The following is a 20,267-nucleotide window of genomic DNA, read 5'->3' on the forward strand; positions in this document are numbered from 1 at the left end:
AAATCAGTTGTTGCTGGTAAAATCTGTGTCTTGCGTCAGGATAAGTCGATGCTTTTGTGCCACAAGGGGTCAAGGCTGCGTTTCAGCTGAAATACGCAGCTGCCTGCGCATCTGTGTGGACATACTTGTTCGGCATAACCGACCTGTGTTTCCCCACACACAGCCAGAAATGTTCCTCTAATTGCCATCACTCACCTCCTACACAACTCCGTCTTACGCCTCGGCATCAGCGAGAGTCGGGCACAGGAAAAGGAGCGAGGAGGAGCGCGGGGTGAGGCTGATGAGGGTGATGGTGGTGCTGGAGGACAGAAGGGGAACAGAGGGTCCTTTAAGTCCGCCCTAGGAGACAGCGGGGTCAGTGTGTTTGGCCTGGCCGGCTTTCACCCGTCTCTGCCTCTCACTCTCACTTCTCCCTCTCTGTCCCAGGAGCTGCTTCTCATTAAGCCTATTTGCTTTGGCCGACTCACGCTGGCACTTAGCAGCAACACGCTTGCTGTCACGAGCGCGCTCCGACGCGCCTCGCGTCCCACGCACACACGTACACGCAGTTTTTGTTTGTTTTGGCTGCGATAAGGTGCCACTTAGCAGACCTCTAAACGCCAACGATCCGCCAAACACACCACGGTGTTTACTTTCGCCAAGCTTGGACTCATTCATACACACACACATAAACATGCAGAGACAGGGCTGTAAACATGGAGGACCAGCTTAAAAATGAATGCAAAATGTCTTTCTAAATCACAGGAGTTTAATGGTAACCCTCAAGCTATAATGTAAGATTTTTTTTATTTATTTATTTTTTTGCATGAGTTATCAACTGATGGTCGGTATAATTAGAACATAACCATATGTTTCAACTCCAAAATTTAAACTTTTTCGCATTATGTCTTATAACAACAACTTGTGAAGATGGACGAAAAAAAGATGGATGGCTGTTTCATAAAAATCTAAAAAGAAAACAATTCTGGCCTCTTTCAAGGATTCAGCATTAAATAAAAGCATTTGCCTTCATTGAGAAAAGAAAGCAGGTGAACCAACTTGAGCCTCTCCGAGTAAATATACTCGGTTTATTAAGTTGTCATGTTCAGCAAACATAAATAAAGTTTGACTAACTTTATTTATTTAATTCCTTTACCTGTAAAAACTTTTCTAAATTTTTTCAGCAGGAGCTCCATTTTCAGTATCCAGGAACCTCTGAACCTCTGTGTTTGTTGGACCTACTTGCAGGTCTGTTTATGTGAATTTTTTGAGGATTTTTCAGTGGAACTTTTTATTATTCTCAGAAAATCTCCTTTTTCACATATTTTTTTCTAGTGCATATTCTAGTGCATATTTAAATACTGTTCTAATACTGTTTCTGTTCTAATGACCTTGACATGTGGCAAGGCCATTAGAATGACCACATCAATGACTGTAGCTGCTGTAAATGTGTGGCACCTCCAACACTGCACAACCACCGCACCCATATCTAAAATCTTCTGAGGAAAACAAGGCATGGGAAACTGAAACACTGAAGACCAATGCTACTTGACACGGGATTGGCTGCTGTTTGTAAAGCAGCCAATCCATCAGCAAACTTAATTTTCCTTGGTGCTGATTGGCTGTAGAACTAGAGTGTAGATAGAGAAGATCATGATGTTAGCTTAAATTGTGAAGTTTTAATCCAAATAAAATACATTACTTCAATCTATTTTAGGATGATGTTATGTGATAGAGATAAAGGAGAGCAAAGCTGTGATCCACAAAACATACATTAATGTTGGCCAAAGCATAATTAAAAAGGCCCATGTGTTTCTATTCAACAATTAATTTCTGATTTATGTTCTTCTTACCTGGCTTTCAGCTGATGTGGGTGACCATGCCTCAGTAATGCTGCATTATTTCATCTTTTTGTTCAGTCTTTTCACTTTGACCTGATGGATTGAACAGCCCTGTGTGTGATGTTCAAAGCTCAGAAAAATATTTTACAACTTCAGTCTTTAAACTTCTCCTCACCTTCACCACTGACCTGCTCTCTGTGTACTCCTGATGACACTTGTCTATGGAGGTTCTCTGACTGACCTCTGTGACCTTCAGACTTAATAGGATTAATTTAAACACACACTTTGGCCTATGTTTACTAAATAGGAGGAGTTCAGGGCATTATCTATCTATCAATCAATCAATCAATCAATCAATCAATCAATCAATCAATCAATCAATCAATCAATCAATCAATCAATCAAATTTTATTTGTATAGCACATTTCAGCAGCAAGGCATTTCAAAGTGTTTTACATAATTAAAATAAAAACAGCATGTGAGAAAGATTTAAATTTAAACATTTAAAAAACATAATTAAAATGTAAACAGTGAGAAAGAGAAATAAAAAGCTGTAGAACTTTAGTTGAGATGCCGTCAACTGGGACTCCAACCCTTTGGACTATTATGTGCAATGAGTGTAAAGTGCTTGTTTTTATTTATGGATGTCAGGTCGGAGAAGACACAAAACAAATCCAAGTCAATGACTTGACACAACCTGCTGAGTTTCCATAGAAAGTTTTTAATCTAATTTAAATAACTGATTGAGCATAATGCACTGCTTGACTAGGTTCAATTAGAATGTATGTGTGATTAAATTGAAATGATTTTGTGTAAAATGCCTCGAGACAATCTTTGTTGTGAATTGGCGCTAAATAAATAATTGATTAAATGGTCAATCATATGAAATAGTAAAAAACTAAACAAATGGGTTGTGTTTTTAAGGTGACAGGTGTGTAAAAAGCTCAGGAAATGTTAATAAAATAATAATGAATTCAGACAGCACATAAGACATCATTTAAATTATGGAATTTAAAAACATATTGTCTGATCTGTTTCAGTCAACATCAGTGCCTGTGTCTCTGACACCACTTTTGTTTTCATAGAATTGATATAATACACATAAGAGTCCATTGCAGTCACACTGCTCTCCTACAGCTGGCTAAGCCAGGGAAAAGCATACAGCCATTAAACTCTACTACAACACAGACTCAACGCACTGTACATGTGGCAGGAAACAAAGGCGCGTTCTCTCACCAAGTGTAATTTGGACCCCAACCCTCCCAATTTTCTGTCTGGAACAGACTGCAGAAGCTTAAAACCCGGTTAGGTTTAGGTTTCCCTGTTCACCCAGCAGGAGGACAGTAAACAATACCATCATTCTCAGGATCTCACTCGTATTTTTGGCACATGCATCTATATGCACCCACATCCAGACAGTGGCTGTGTGGACTGGGCCCCTGGTAGTTATATAACTATTGTATACAGGTACAATAGTCTCTCTCACTTACATATACAGATAGCTGGACTGTGAACACACACTCCATTCAGTGAGAAGTGTTTTCCACCATGGGGCCAGGCACACTGCAACCCTGTGGTCAGAAATATTGCTCAACAACGGTGGATTACAACCAACAACCTCTCTTTTCTTTGGAACATTGGGGAATCCTTGTGCAACTTGAATTTGATACACTGTTGGTAATAAGGCAATAATACAAGTCAGGTGACTAAATACCATGAATTATGTTAGGATGTATTATCTAACAATATCAGCTTTTCTGTATAGATTACAGATAACTGCCACTTTATCTCTTTAAAGTGGCAGTATTATGAAAAAATTTACACGTTTACATCATGTTATAATGTTATGTCCTCATAAAAAAACATACCTGGAGTGTTGCTTTGATTTTTTTTTTCATGCATGTTTGAGAAATCCTTTAGTCTCCCATGGTAATCATTCAGCTGTGCAAAACACCGAGGCCCACCTTCAAAGATGAAGCTCCTCAGTTTCTAAGCTTCTGCTTCCTAGAGCAGAGCAGCCCTCCCCCACAACACCCCTCTCAGCTCCTTCTGTTCAACGCTGGTAAAAATGTTGCTAAAGGGTTAATAGAGGAGCCATGACCTCCTGAACACAGAGTTTCAGAAAGATAACTTTTTTTAAAGAGACACAGGCCCAATTTCAATGCATTAAATTTCAAAGTCAAATTTGCTTGCAGTCATATTTGATATATACAACATGTTTATAAAAACTGAAGTTAACATAGTTATTTGACTGTGCTATAAAATGGCCCTATGCACCTGGAAAACACACAACACTGCTTCTTTAAATACATTGTTTTAGAATTGGGGGATCTCACGGTGTTCCCAGGTTGAATGGGATACCCAGTTCCATCTGCAAGTTCTGGTCTTCCCTCTGGTCTCACTCCAGTGGGACGTAACAGGAAAACCTCCAAAGAGAAACATCCTGATCAGATGCCTGAAACTCCTCAACTGATTCTTTTTGATGCGATGAAGCAGTGGCTCTACTTTGAGCTTCCTCATCCTGTCTCTAAGGCTACCGAACAGACAAAGCTCCTTTCAGCAGCTTATATCCAAGATTTATTTCTTTCAATTTTGATCTCTATCCCAAGACAGAGAGGCAAAAAAGCTTCTTAATAATTTTGGTCTAATTCAACTTATTAACCAAGCAACACACACAATCGAGGTCACACTGGATCTGGTACTAGACTCTCGAGTTCAGTCCTCAACTGGTTCATATCTTACATAAGGAACAGGGATTTCTTTGTTTCAATAAAAAACTTGTCATCAAAGCAGACAGAAGTCACATGTGGGGTATCCCAAGGCTCAACCCCTCTTATTCAATATCTGTAAGCTCCCATTCGCTCAGGTTATAACAGGAAATAAGATTAGTTACTATAACTTTGCGGATGATACACAGCTCTACATTATGATATCACTATGAGACTCTGAACCCATCCAAGAACGGAATAGATTCTTAGAACAGATAATTGTGTGGATCCAAAATCCAAAACTTTAGAAACAAAACTGAAGTTATTATTTTTGGACCTAAAGATGAACGATCTAGAATCAATGCACAGCTTCAGTTATTACAACTAAAAACCAGCGATCAGCCTGAAATCTGGGAGTAGTGATGGACTCTGACCTGAACCTTCAGAGCCACATTGAGACAGTCACAAAGTCGGCCTTCTATCACCCGAAGAACATCTCCAGGATTAGAGGACTAATGTTTCAGGAAGCTCTAGAGAAACTCATCCATGTGTTTGTCTCTAGTTGCATCGATTATTGCCACAGTGTCCTCACAGGTCTGCCTAAAAAAATCAATCCTCCAAATTCAGCTGATCCAAAATACTGCTGCTGGTGTTCTGACTAAAACCAGGAAGATAGACATTACTCAGTTCTAAAGTCCCTACACTGGCTCCCTGTAGCTCAGAGAACAGACTATAAATTACTGTTGCTAGTTTATAAATCACTGAACAGTTTATCACCACAATAAATTAAAGATCTGCTGTTGTTGTATCAACTTTCCAAATTTCTCAGATCTTCTGGTTCTGCTCTGCTTTCAGCTTCTATGCACCACAAATCTGGAACAAACGTCCAGAAAACTGCAGAACATTTGAAACACCGAGTTCCATTCAATCTAGACTAAAAACCGATTATTGATACATAATCCTATTGATTATGTATCAATAGGATTTTGTATGCTATTGATACATAATCATGAAACTTCAAACAATAATCTGATGCATTATGATGGCAAAATGTAATGTTGTTGACTGTGTTCAATTAAAGCAGACTAAACAGGGCTGTGAATGTATCCTTAAATTCCTTCACTTGAGGCAGAAACTGACCCACAACTTATAGGGATTGGTCTAACTTTTCGCTGGAGGATGTGGCCTGAAGAAGCCAACAGAACTACATCATCTGCAAAACGCAAAGAGAAGATCCTGATGTCCCCAAACCAGACTACACCTTAACATCCTGTCCGCATAAACCACACACCAGGTTGGTGACAAAGGGGAGAGCTGGAGGAGTCCATGTTTGTGGTACTAAAGGTGCAAACATTCCTTAGATAATTTTTTATGGTTTCAATATTTTATGTCAGGTAAAATGTGCTTGGGGCTGCTTGGGTTGGTAGACTTTTTATATCCACTGTATCTGTTCCATGTGTGCAAAGAACCAACAATACTCTGAGGTGGCAGGTCAAAAGATTAAGACATTTCTTTGGGACAGCTGAGGACATTGTGCTGCTTGGTTGAAGACAGCTGTCAAAATATGTACACACCAACACACACAAATACACATTAAAACACACACAAACACATGCCAAGACAACCAGGTGTCTCTGTATGAATGAGAGTAGTGTATCACTTCTGCACATTAATTTGCTTTGCATCGGTTCTGCGGATCAGTGGTGTATTGTGTACACTGGCGGGCCCTCAAGGGACCGGCTGTCTGTGCTGAAGTACCAAATAACTTGGTGCACCTATTGAAGTTGTCAGCAAATTGTGTGTAAAATGATGTGTGTAAGAGAGACTTGTTTTGTGGGGCGGTCAGGGCCACTGTATGTATGAATGTGTTGACTCAGGGAGATTGGCGGCTCGGTCCCGAGGGAGTCGTGGCTTAGCCGACGGCGGCACAATGTCAAAGCTAAACACATCTAATTGAGGAGGACGCCCACAGGCCCTCCTCTGTGTGCGTGTGTTGGACAGAAAATGAGAATGTGTGAGTTGGACAAAAAGCTACGGACTGACTTTAGAACAGCAGAATTGCTTCGGTGAACAAGCCAGGGTAGCTGTGTCTGTGGCGTCTAAAGCTAACTTTTTGACACTATGCTGGTCAAAAAAAATGAAGGGTTGGTTCTCAGAGCTTTTCTTGATTGATTTTTAGATGATGTTTTTGTTTGAACTGGTGCTATTTTCACTAATATGAGCCTATATAAAGTCCCTCAACAAGCTGTAGCTTAACGCCAAACTTTTAGTAGACAATTTATACACTCTGTAAATAAATCTTACTGGATAAACAGTTGCATGGATTTCACAGAAAAAAAACAATCAAATGATTGCTTTTTTTCTGTGAAATCAATGCAACTGTTTAAATCGATTTGTTTTAAACATGGTGCACAGATCGGTGACCCTTTTGGAAGCTTATGCTAACTTACTGTGCCCATTTAAAAACCAGACTTTGTCCAATTCTGTTTCATTCATGCAGGTCTTCATCTGAACGGAAGCAGGAGAATATCAAGGTTTTCATTCTTCTCATTGGTCAATCAAACTTATACAATGCACCAGTAGCACAGAAACAACATCTGCAATAATTCCTTCTTCAATTCAAATTTCATCACTAAGGATGCTAATGTACTGGCTGATCCACATTGTAGGGATGTTTTCCACAGAACAGTCAGAGATGAATGTAAAAATACCACACAAGTAGAGAGCACAGTGTTTAAGTAAGTGTCCAGTATTCTGATCAAGGCCTTGACTTTTTCTTTCAAATGTCTTCCAAGCTACTGATTGCTAAACGCACATCTGGCTACTTGTTGAAGCAAACCTGTATTCTGCCAGGTTATCTGTGAAGTCACCTGAATTAAACCTAGCATAAAATCGAATAAGGTTTTCTGCCAGAACATGATCAGAATTATTGAGGTCTAACTATGCTTTTTGTTTATCTTGAATTGAACCTAGTCTACCGGACTGTCAGGTATGATACCAAGTTCACAAGTGATCCAATTCTTTTGAACGGCTCTTTACCCTGGACGATAGGACTCGAGTCTCGGTACACTGATGCTACATTGTTGCTCTTAGCTTCAAGTTAGTAGTTAAGTGTTACCATTAATTTGTTGCCTTAATTGTTGTATTTAATTGAGTAGAAGAGGATTTTTGTTTCTGCCAAAGCAACTCAAGTCCACTTCTTTGCTCTACTGTTTGTTACATTTTCCTTTTATTTTGTTTCTATATTACAAATAGCCCTCAAATGTTATTAACACTTATTTTTTGTGTATTTGAATTTTATATTTTAAAATGTAATATTTTATGAACATATATACATAGTTTCTTCTGTAATAACATATTGTGGGTATTGACTCGATACAGATTATTTAACTTTTTTGTGAACTTAACCCACAAAAACCAGGAAACTAAAATTAGATTATAGATAAAATGTAAATTTTCAAAAACTAGATCATTTGAATGGCTCTTTAAAATGAACGGCTCCTGAAGAATGTGACTCTTCACAGAGCCATTACTGCCATCTTTAGTGGAAACACCAGAGTGAGACTCAGTGTTGCTCTGTGTATTTGATGTGAAGCAGGTGTTTCACAGCCGAGGGAGAATGGAATGCAGAGCACAAATCACATATTTTCTCATAGTTAAAGCAGAAAAGTATTTTCTTGATTTTATATTCCCAAGAGATGATCTGATTACCAGTGTAACAGTGTTTACGTAGCACTTCATTATAACACCAGTTAGCTCGTCCTGCATTATTTTCTACTGCAATAAGTTTGTAAAGTCTGACTTCTTTTGAACCCTTCAAAGTAAGATCATAAAAGTTGAACGCTATCTCCAAGGTTACACCAAATCTAAATTCAAAATAGACAAAGATAAATAAATAAATGACACACAAAAAAATATGACTCTGGTCCAATGTTCTCTCAGGTATTTATTGAGACTTGTCCGTGTTTGAAGAATCATAGCGGTCTGGGCCTTTAGCCAAAGCCAATTTGCTACAGTTAGCAAAACAAAACTGTTTACAAAGCGTTAGATTTCTTGGCTGAATTCTGTCGCGAACCTCCTCAGACGTTCTGCTCCTCCCACATGACGTGAGCAGTGGGTAAAACGGGACAGGTGCTGCAGGTGTTGCATATTTGCACCAGACCGCCTCGCTTCTCCAGCTCCTTCCAATGCGGATGCTGTAAAGCGAGTGCGTGATTCCAGTGTTTTAGCTGCTCCTCTGGATGCGGCACTGGTAGGATTGCGCCAGCAGGGTTTACTTTAGGATTTGAGCATGACAGCTGCTGGAATACTTCTTTCCACAGAGAACGGGACACGGGTCACACCAACACTACAGTGGTACAGGCCTGGGCAGCGCGGTTCCAGCGGGGAGCTCAAATGGTCTGTGGATCAGAGCTCTTTCCAAACTGACTACAGACGCTGCCATGGACTGAATGAATTAAATGTCCTGCAGAACATTTACATCTGTCCCTAACTTTTACAGACAGTATTTTACTGGTATGCCCAAAATTATTCATACCCTAGATGGATTTAGATTCTGAAGTACCATAATTCAATAACACGTGCATCTCTGAAATAACCATGGAAACAGCATAATATTGGGAAAACATTGTTTTATTTGAATTTTATTTTTTTTAATTACATGTTTAACTAATATAAAACTAACTTACAAGTAGCTTTTCAACAGGAAACAGGAGCTTGTTTTAAGTCAATAATTCCTTAATAGAAGAAGCAGCATTCAGCTTCTATGTACCACAAATCTGGAGGAAACTTCCAGAAAACTAAAACGCTACTGAATCACTGAGTTCCTTTAAATCAAGGTTAAAACCTCACCTGTTTAGGAGTAACTGGAACAATATCAATATGTTTTATTTGGAGTTGATTGATGATTTTGATGATAGTGTTTGACGAAATGTAATATTCATATTGCTTCAACACAAATAAACTTGTCATATTGATGAAAAGGACTAATTCCACTGGCAAATGATCTCACTTATAACCAGTACATTTTCATCAATATTAGAGGATATACTGACTTAAACAAGCTCTGATATCTTTCTGAGGAGTTACTTGTCAGTTAGTGTACCAAGATATTTCCACTAGAAACTAGACAGAGCATTGTCACTGAATATAATCCCAGCTATTGTGCTTTTACATTTTTTCCCCTCATTATAACCAAGAAATTGAGTCAAAATATGGATTCACTCTATTGAGAAACCAGCTAACATTCATGGCTTCGGCTCTCCATGCCAGATGAGTGTACTGCTGCTGCCTCTGAACTCCACACCCCTTGTCAATAGCCCGTTACTCCTCATTTCCAAGCTGAGGTCACCTCTGTGACACCATCAGGGTTATTTTCTCAGACATCAGGGCTCCGCTGGAGCCGTGAAACATCTCCTCTGATTGTTTTCACATGGGGAGTTGTGCTGTCCACGATGAGTAAAATCACTGGCATTTCTAATGGCCTCTGATTTTTATCTGGGTGTTTTAGTGATCATAATTCTGCTCCGGTTAAAATTTAATTGCATCTGCTGCGCCTGCAGTCATGGATTTTTATGAAGCCAGTGACAGACATGATGTGTGGTTTGAGTGTTGGCCTGTTCGCTCCTTGTCTGTGGAAGCTCACCTGGGACCAAGCATAAATGGAAGGTATGTTTGGTCAGCAGACTTGTCCAGCTGTATTTATTTCCTGGCTGGCAGCGATGATGATGATGGTGGTTCGTGTTAGTCACGGCCGGCCTTCCTCACAGCAGCCAGAGACAGTTACTCTTGGCCCAGCTTCAGTCTGGATCCAGCCGCCTGATTAGATGCAGCCAGACGGATATAAAGTAGAACATGCAGTCAGAACCAGAACGTTTGTAAATGATAGTAAGGGAGATGGAAGTAGGCCATTTATGTTAGCTTGACTCTGACAATCTTAACATGTATGTGCCACGGAATTTGATGTTTCGGTTCAGTAAAAAAGAAAATAAAATAAAGGAGCCGACCCGCACAACAAGTCTGACAGATCATCAGTAGAGCAGGTGTTTAAATTAGCTAATCAATCACCACAGTATTCAGATGATCACTTAATAATCACAAAATTGAGATAAGGGGTAGAATTAATAAGTGTTCACTTCTTCCGACTCTTTTTCAAATAGAAAAGTAGTAATAAACTAATTATTTTGTTCTTGGTTATGTATGCACCTGATCTCTATCCTACTGATTGCTTCTTGTTTTTTAAAGACCTTTTTTACATAAATAAAAAATGAACATAAAAGCCTGAAAACATGATACTGTAATGAATTGAATGTTCTGCTCTTTGTGTGGGAAATGTTTGCGTGTTTCTTGGTGTTATTTCCTGATACATTAGTAGAGCCGTCGTTAGTGAGTGTCTATGAGACCGGGTCTGTGTGTAGCGTAGTCGACAGAGCCAGAAAAAAGAAGAATACCAGTGGAATTGAGTTGTTCTTCAACATTTTTTCTGCTTTATTTTTCCCTTTGCTGTGCTGCACTGCACCAAACTAATAACGCCAAAATCTCCAGGGTTCATTTTGTTAACAGAATTATTCTACTGCTGCAGTGATGCGGCTATGGACGGCATGTAAATGAATAATCTCTTTGCCCTTCAGCTGTGTGCGCATGTGCGACATTTCCGGATGTAAACAATAACATGCAAGGTTGATTGCATAAGTTGATTTTCAGAAGGTAGTGGGCAAGAAATAATAAGTAGAAAAAAACCCCTTGTATTTGGAGGCGTTCCAGACGCTTTTCTTCTGGCTGTTAAGTCTTCTCACGACATATTGTTCCTTCAGGCCATGGGAGAACAGAGTTGGCCGGGGAACACCGAGATAAATTGCTCAACATGAAAGGTTGGAGAGGTCCATTAAGCAAATTGACAAGGTGAACCGATGATAGAATGGGGTTTAGTGTAAAACTTTCATGTGAAATAAGCATGGCACTCAATTCAGTGTCAGCTTATTAATAAACACAAACAGAACGAGGCATACAGGCTCGGAGAGGAGGCTGCTGGCACGAATCTGAGCCCACAGCCCGCAGTGTCACGCTCCAGCTGCAGAGCAGATAAAAACTCTCAGATCTCTAACAGCCGAGGGTGACGGCAACAGAGCGGCTTCACTCACCTCACAGACTGTCGGTTGATGGGTTGATGTGTTTCTTTGGTGATCAGTGTAAACCCACAATCCTCCAGTCCTATTCAAGAAAATTACTTTACTTAGATAACTTTTCAGACTACTCTGAATAATTAATTGATCATACTGTACAGTGTGATAACTAGGATCAGTTGTAAAGTATGTGTGATTGAATTGAGAGGTTTTTTTAATTTTTTTTTTTTGTAAAGTGCCTCAAAACGACATTTGTTGTGAACTGGAGCTATGTAAATAAAATCAATTGCCCTGAATTAGTTTATGATATTATTATTTTATTATTATACCCAAGTTTGAATCTGCAATTCACAGAAATGATCATGTTTTGGGGTGGTGAAGGTGGTGAGGCAGACACAGTGGACTCAGGTTTGTAGAATGAAATGATGGTTTAATGAAGATAATGCACAAAATCCAGGCAGCACAGATCAGCAGAAGGCTGGGAGCTCAGAACTGGTAGCAACTGGAATACAACTAGAGACAAAAACGTTGAGGACTGGTTAGACGTGAAACAGAAGCAGGTAATCAGGGGAAACAAGACAGAGCTGGGAACAATCAAGGGGTAGACAGGACATCACAGAGACTCAACTGAAAACAGGAACCTAAATTAACACAGAAAAAAACAAATCCTCACAGAAATTCTGTCAAAGTTCTGGACAGTCTGGATACGTAGATAAAAATGCAAAATTGTATTAAATACTGACATGCAATCAGCTGCGTTTCCATAGATATAAAACTTAACTGAAATAATAAACTGTATTTGACAACATTCTAATCAACTCTAGAATGTATGCAACGACCTCCGTCTGCATTTCCAGGCTGAGATTAAATTTGTTTAGCAAATTGCCTGGAGATGATATTTGCTGTGAATTACTGCTTTACAATACACTGAAGTGAATATAAATGTATTGATTAAACCAGTGGTCATTGTAACAGGCTACACAAAAATGCTCACAATTCAATCCAATGGAATGTGACCCTAAAAAGAACAGGCAAAAACATCAGTCTGTAGATGTAAAGACAAATAGAGACAAACGCCAAACGCCCTGTGAATCTGTGGACCAAATGTTTAATTGTAAAAAACTAAAAACTTTAAAACCACATTATCGTTTTCATTCCAGTTGACAATTTTTCACAACTTTGTGTTGGTTTAAATAGCAATAAAACACAGTTACTACTGTGGTTATGATGGAACACAGTAATAATTTAAGGGGTGTGAAAACTTTTGTAAGGTGCTGAATATTTTATTGCAAAAATACAAATTATTTGTTCCAAAATTTTTGTTTTTAACAGCAACCAGTAGAGGGCACTGAACACAGTCACTGTCTGATAGATGATACAGTTCTTATGCTGGAACCCGTTTAGATAAATAGCAATACCAATAGGTATTTGGTCTCCAACAAGGTAACTGTATGGCAAAATCTGGAAATGTTATCTATTATATAAGGTCTAGGACATTTTCAATGCTCCTGAATTGAAAATGTTCTGACTTGATATGTAAAGGGACAGTATTATGTACTTTCCAGGCACATAATGTAATTCTATAGCACAATCAAGTAACTATGTTATCTTGAGTTTGTTAGGTTCTGGATGGAGGTTGGGGTTGGTTTTTCTCCACTAGATGGAGTCCTGGAGGCGGCTGCACGGAGGGCGGACCTTTGACGTCATCTACATACCGGTCGGCAATCACGTCCTTACCTGCGGCTTAAGAGAAGCGGTTTGCCAACACTTTGACACCAGATTGTTGACTAGTGATGAACCTACCCGAGTATCCGTATCTGGACCTCCATTCCCCGTTAGTCCGTCGTGACGCTGGCGACAGTTACTCGCCAGATGCCCGAGTCTCCACTGCAGTCTTACAGTTCAATCCTTCTCCAAATCTCACTCAAATTGGCAAACCGTCTGCTCAGTCGCTCTCCAAGCCCTGGCCGACCTGTCCGTCCCCCAACGCCGCCACACCAGCTCAAATCAAGCTGCTGCTCCTTGCTTCCGTCAAGGACTTGACGTTTCCTGGCAAACGCCTCCGTAACCAAAGAAACGGAAACCCAGAAACTCTGGCTCCCTCCAAAGGTCACATATACTACTACACCCGTAAGTTCCTCTTTTCCTCTCTGATACAACGCTAATTTCCTACAACCTCAAACTCATCTCCCCCTTTTTTTTAGTGTGCTGTTGGTGCTGCTGCCCGCCGCTTGAACCAATTTCCCTCCTGCTCATAATAAACCTGTTAAACTTTATTGGTTCTCCTGTATATGTTCTTGCATGTGGGTTACTCGAATTACACCCGACGTGACAGAGTTGTCATTAAAATGCTAAATACATACAGTATATATCAAATATGACTTAAAAGAAATTTGAATTAGTAATTTAACACCTTGGAATTGGGCCTCTGTCTCTTTAAGAAACTCCTGCTTTTTCTGAAACTCTGCCTTCAGGAAGTCATCACAACATGGTTACTCTATTAACCCTTTAACAACGTTTTTACCATTGTTGAACTGAGAAGTAGCTCCTATAAGGAGCTCAGCTGTTGAGCAGCAATTAGCAAGCTGGCTAGTCTGAAGCAGCAGAGTAGAGGAGTAGCAGGGGAGGGCAGCTCTGTGAGGCGGAAGCTCAGAAACTTGAAAACTGCAGCTCTGGGGAGGAGCCTTGAAGATGCAGCTAGGTCCACCAAGGTATTTTGCACAGATGAATGATTGCCAAGGAGATTAAAGGATTTCTCAGATATGCATGAAATAATTAAGGAAACACTCCAGGTATGTTTTTGATGAGGGAATAACATAATATACAAATCTAAAAAAAAAAAAGTCAATAAATTATAAAAAAAGTTTTTAAAGTCATATTTGATGTATTTGGCATTTTTATGACAAATGACAGTAACATACTCACTTGATTGTGCCATAAAATGGCACTACATGGCTGGAAAACACATAAAACACATGCCTCTGTAAGACAAGAAACCTTTTATATTTGATAGTTTTCTTATCTGGTGAACCACTTAAGGTGCTTTAGTATATAGCACCTTCCCACATGTACAGTGGGCTTTTTTTTGTTTATACATGCAGTTGTTACCCCTATGCTACATACATTCACACACCAGTGAGCACACAAACCACCAAACATCTAGTGCAGTCCTTTCTTTTAATCTACAGCAGCCCTGGCTGTTTCCAAGGCAACGGTGAGGGACAGAGATGTAACTGATAGTAATGTAAACTACATATGCTAAGCAAATATAGCACATAGAGGTCATTCAAAGGTTACATTTAAGATGCAGTGTTTCTCTGTCATCATAAGGTATGAATGAAGATTTAGTTTTGTGAATTTTTTTAGCCCTTAGAGATCTCAACGGATATTATAAATAAAATCTATAATTATAATGATACTATTATAATGGCACCAGCAACCCTGCCGACCCCATTAAGGGACAAGGGTGTATAGAAAATGGATGGATGGATTATTTTAGCGAAGCTCTTGGGCTAAAAAATGTCAGGAAGTCTGGATGATTCCCATGTTTGTTTTCGTTTGGATTTTCTTTCTCTTTTCTTTCTCGGGTTTCTTCCCACTGTCTAGACATGCATGTTTTAGGTTAATTTGTGACATAATTTTCATTCTGATTGTGTTGTCTGCAGGTGTTTGTGTTACTGGAAATCTTGTGATCATTTGCGGTTTGAGGATAAATGGGACCACAAACATGTTTGATGCTGTTGTGCTCAAAACTCTGTGGAGAAAAACCAAACACCTCTTTGCAAGAAGCAACTCTGAGCAGAACATACAACATGCAGCACAAAAAAGGTGAAGAGAATCAAAATTTTAATTAATTAATGAAAACTTTACCACTATTGTGCTTCTTGACATTTGTATTAAGAAACATGAAAATTGAAGAGATGAATGGCCATGGAAAAGTGGCTACAGATATACAAATATAGAACCTTTAACTTTGCATAACAAACAAAAGATGATTGTATGACTATTCATTTAGTTTTATTGTAACTTTTTATGGCCACTGATAATCTACATGTAGGTAAAACCTGTGTAGATATACTGTATACTTGAAACTCTACATTATTATTTTCATACTGCAAAGATGATCACTAGCAGAAATGTATTGGTATTATTATGACATTTATAAACACTAAAAGGATAGATTCTCTCTTAAAGTATTTCATAGCAATAATGGATGAAGTTTCATATTTTCAGCTTCCAAAAATAATGACCTAATTTAAGTGAAAAAAAAACAAAAAAAAAACAAAAAAAAACTTTTAGCTAAAAAATACTTAGGTTATTAGTTTAGGAAGGTGGCAGTATGTAAGGTGGTACTTATTAATCTGATAATTTTGATATTGTAAATTACAACAAGTGTGCTGCTTTAAAGTATGAACTTTTTTTTGGTCTATCGGGCGCATAAATAAAGAGTTAAAGAGCTTGAAAACAAACAAATAAATAAATACGATCAAAGCATTTTTCCTCTACCAGTCTGAGTTGATTGCTTTTCGTTTTGCAGATTTGTTTAAAAAAAATGGTAGTTTTGTTTTTTGTCAGATCTCTTCGTGTGAGCACCTGTGTGTCTCCAGCTGACGTTCACGCTGCAGGCAGAGAAAACTGGCGGCAGCATCAGATAACGAAGGTGCTGGACCGTGTGTGGTTATGCACAGGTGAGGAGAGTGTGTATCTCACATGTAGTGTAGCGTGAAGAGAGCAGAGCAGCACAGCAGATGAACCAGATAAGAGGATTATTAGTTTATAAAACATCTCACCTGCACAGCTGGACCACCATCATGAAGAGTCCTCGGCAGCCAGCAGGCAGGAGCTCTGTGGGTACTGTGATGGGTCTGCTGTTCCGGCCTCTGCTCTGTCTGCTCTTTCCAGGTCTGTGTAATACCGTTACCAATGGCTTTAATTTGATTTCTTTTTAAGATTTCTTTTTCGCCGTTAGAGGCCTTCATTCAACTGTAATGTGACGGGAAGAGGGGAGGGAAGGGGAATGATGCAGCAAAGGAACCGAGGATGGGAGTGGAACTCGGACCAGGTCGGTTGCACACGACGGCATATTAGCTCCATTTTAGGTATAAGTAATGTGATTTATCTCAGTTTTTTTTTTCAAAAGTAGAAATATTATTATTTTTTTTTTTTTTGAGATTAATCTGAAAATTTTGGGGTTGCTTTGAGTACATTTTTAACTTTTGGCGTTCAGAAATGTACTTGATTTTTTATTTTTATTTTTTAGAAAATTTCTGTGGTTTTCAGTGGAAATTTACTTCTTTCTATCTATGATGGCCCTAATACGCCTCTGTACGCGCTAATCACTGCAACACCCCAATTAGCTTTAATTTTGTCTTTAGTGACTAAAATGTATTTCTTGGGGGAAAAAAACGTCCTTCTCTACTATTTTTCACCTTTAAGTGCAAGGTAAAGTGTGTTCCATTCACATTGTTACTCTGAATTATAAACCTTTTATATTCTGTTAACGTTACAACTATGAAACTAATGTATCAGTCACTTGATTTCAGAAACACAAGAATACCTTCCTTCAAAAACAAAGCAATAAATTCACTCTATGTTGCTGTTGTATAAGATATTGATGCAAAAGAGTGATGAATGATTTATGTGAAGCCTTTGCTCATGTCTGTGTATATATATACTGTGGCTCTCCATGTGCTGGTTCGTATATGTTTCTTGCCTGCTTGGACTATTTATGCTTACTGTGGCTTCTCTTGTCATCAGCTACAGCAGCAAAGACACCAGATGAATAACACATCATGAAGACTAAGTGGAAATACTCGTGAGAATGTGAAGAAACTTTCCAGTGAGGTTTCACTCATCTCACCCCAAAGTATTTAAAACGGTTTTATCAACTTCACAGAGCTAATGACTTTTTAAAGAACCGCCTGGTTTTGGTTCCTTCGAAGATGACCACAGGTCAAACTGTGGAGAGAAACACTCACATGGAGCCAAATAAACGGAACCTTAGTCTCTGAAGTCTGAGTGTAGTCTCTGTGTAGGTCACTTTGTGGCCGGATCACACACTCACTCTAAAGTTGCACACACAAGGCTTAGTGGGTGAATTTATTGCCAAAATTCTAGAATTCATGGTTCCTTTCTAATCACATTTGTTATGCCTGGTTCACACATCAAGATTTTAAAATTAATTAAAATTGTAAGAACTTACTGAATGCAGAGTCAGCTATTTCTTTATATTTTAACAGTCTGTTAATGGATTTTATCAACACATTGGAGCAGAACCGGCCCTTGAGAACATTCATAATCTGGAAACGGCCCAATATGAAATTGAGTTTGACACCGATGACTTACAGGATCTGCTACTGATACTGTGGTGAAATATCACCTTCATGGATTGGTAGGTTTTAATGACAAAAGAACCAATAACCGTAAACAGGTGGTCATAATAATTTGCATGACAAGTATAGAACCATAGTCCATTGTTCTTGCTCATTTAATTAAAACATGAAAAATTACCACTCATTCTCATCTCTGTCAGCCTCGTTTTGATTTCACCTTCCGCTCGCTGGCTCACTTCTTCAGCCTCCTCATCTTCTTGACAAGACGCTAATAAAACAATGCTGAACCCTGTGTGTCAGCAGTGACAACTGTGTGTGTGTGTGCGTGTGTGTGTGTGTGTGTGTGTGTGTGCAGTACCTCTCAGGACGGGATATCGGAGAGGTCTGGAACACCTCACTGTGTGTTAACATAGCAAGACAAGCAAAGGCAACAGATGAGACAGGGTTTATTTTAAATCAAGAGCTCTGGGCTGATAATTTTCTTTCCTTCTCTTTTTTTTTCATTTTTTCTCTGATTGTTTTTTTCTTTGCTGTCCTGCCCATTCCAAGTCTCTTATCAACGCTCATTTTCTTACTTCCTAGATCCTCCTTCCATTCTCTTATCTACCTTCTTTTTTCTTATCTCCTCTCTTCATCAATTTCTCTTCTAACATAACTTGTCTTCTTTTCTACATCCATACTTCCTCCTTATTTTGCACTTTTGTTTTTCCTGTCCTATGTGCTCTGGTATGGTGCCCCCTTACTATTCATATATATATATATATATATATATATATATATATATATATATATATATATATATATATATATATATAATTTTTTTTTCCAAGTTCCTTTGCTTTGTTAATGATCTGTGGATCCTTTCTTTTCTTTCCAGTTAACTCCTCAAGGTTCAAACTTAGCATTCTTTCTTTCCTCTGCTTCCATTTTATCGTTTTGGAGTTGAGATGTTTGTTGCTCAGAATTGGTGGAACCAGGATTCTGCTGTCTAGAAGATGATCCTGAAGGAGAACACCCTGCCTTAAGTTCAAGCTCACTTGAGTTAGAATAATCAGAACCACACATTGAAACCAAGCTCTGAATGGCTAAAAAATCTGGAGGGATCTAGTCAAAGTTGGACTAAAATCTCATTGAAATCCCAATACTTTGCACCTGACCCACCTTGGAAGGCAGTCTGTGTGTGATGTATAGTTTAAACGGGTATGCTTAATCTTAACCCTATCAGCTCGGCATCACATGGGTAACAGTTCAGTGTGAACAGTTTTCTTTCAAGCAGTTTACTGTGCGACACAGAGTATGCATATATGATGCTAAAAACTGATTTTTGCACTGACATGTTCAGCAGACGTCCTCTTAGATTCCACCTCTAGAATGTTGAGGGCTCTGGAAGAGAATTCCGCTCTCAAACTTGTAACCTTGGCAACCTGATCTCAGACAAGGAAAGAAAAATGGATAGAGGGTTCAAAATGGGACTGAACAATGTTGGATGATGTGCATATTTACCTTTTGTACACATGGATAGAACATGTACATGTACTGTGGTGTTGGATGACTAAAACTGTGTACATATCAAATATGAGTGTGACAGTACTGGAGCCATTTGTGTTCAATTTGCGCTGTGTGGGAAGGGGACCCAGTCTGAGAGGCCTGTCATCGCTAAGAGAGGACCGCTCAGCGCTCCGCAGCAACCCTCCTCTCTATAATGGCTTCCAGTCGCTCATAAAATCACCGAACTGTGGGAAACCAGGACAGGCCAGCGGCCAGAAGAACCTCTGCAGATAGCCCAGCTGCCTGAACTTGCTGGGGCAAACATATGGATGTATATGTGTTTGGTTGGGAAGGGATGAGGCTGGTCATAGGAAACACATCCTCCTAAACGTGCTGGCTCACTGATTCTAGATATTTACAAGGATCAAATTTACAGATAATATCGTGTAGAATTTTTCTACAGCTATGACAACAACAAAACGTCCTCAAATAGCTGCCAAGAGAAAATTCCCATTTTTTTTTACAAGATCTTTCTCACGTTCACATGACATATTTTTCTCATTATTGCAAGGCACCATTTTCCATCTACAGCCAGCGAGTTCAGGCCAGTACTGAGTCACTGATGATCACTGATACCACACACATGCACGGCGCGATCATGCACGGACTCCCAAGGAAAACAAAACTGTCTTGTCGTGTGATTGCTCTGGAAATCAGTGTGTCTTATTTGGCAACAAATCAAGATTTTCTTGTTTCATCTCCAAAAAAAGTTCAAATTCCCTCATTACTTTCTTGTAA

The 20,267-nt window shown here is 39.1% G+C and overlaps 1 protein-coding gene across 1 annotated transcript; it reads left to right on the forward strand.

Moving 5' to 3' along the window:
• The first annotated feature begins 13,254 nt into the window (after nucleotides 1–13,254).
• On the forward strand, nucleotides 13,255–19,763 carry LOC106955168 (uncharacterized). Its single transcript, XM_015045179.1, has 5 exons — nucleotides 13,255–13,779; nucleotides 13,854–13,952; nucleotides 16,257–16,309; nucleotides 16,448–16,551; nucleotides 19,610–19,763. Exons 1-5 carry the CDS (start codon nucleotides 13,443–13,445, stop codon nucleotides 19,761–19,763), a joined length of 747 nt encoding a protein of 248 aa, XP_014900665.1. The 5' UTR covers nucleotides 13,255–13,442.
• Nucleotides 19,764–20,267: the final 504 nt, after the last annotated feature.

Source organism: Poecilia latipinna, unplaced genomic scaffold (assembly GCF_001443285.1).
Source record: "Poecilia latipinna isolate Pla-1442-1.1 unplaced genomic scaffold, P_latipinna-1.0 Scaffold711, whole genome shotgun sequence".
Lineage (NCBI taxonomy): Eukaryota > Metazoa > Chordata > Actinopteri > Cyprinodontiformes > Poeciliidae > Poecilia > Poecilia latipinna.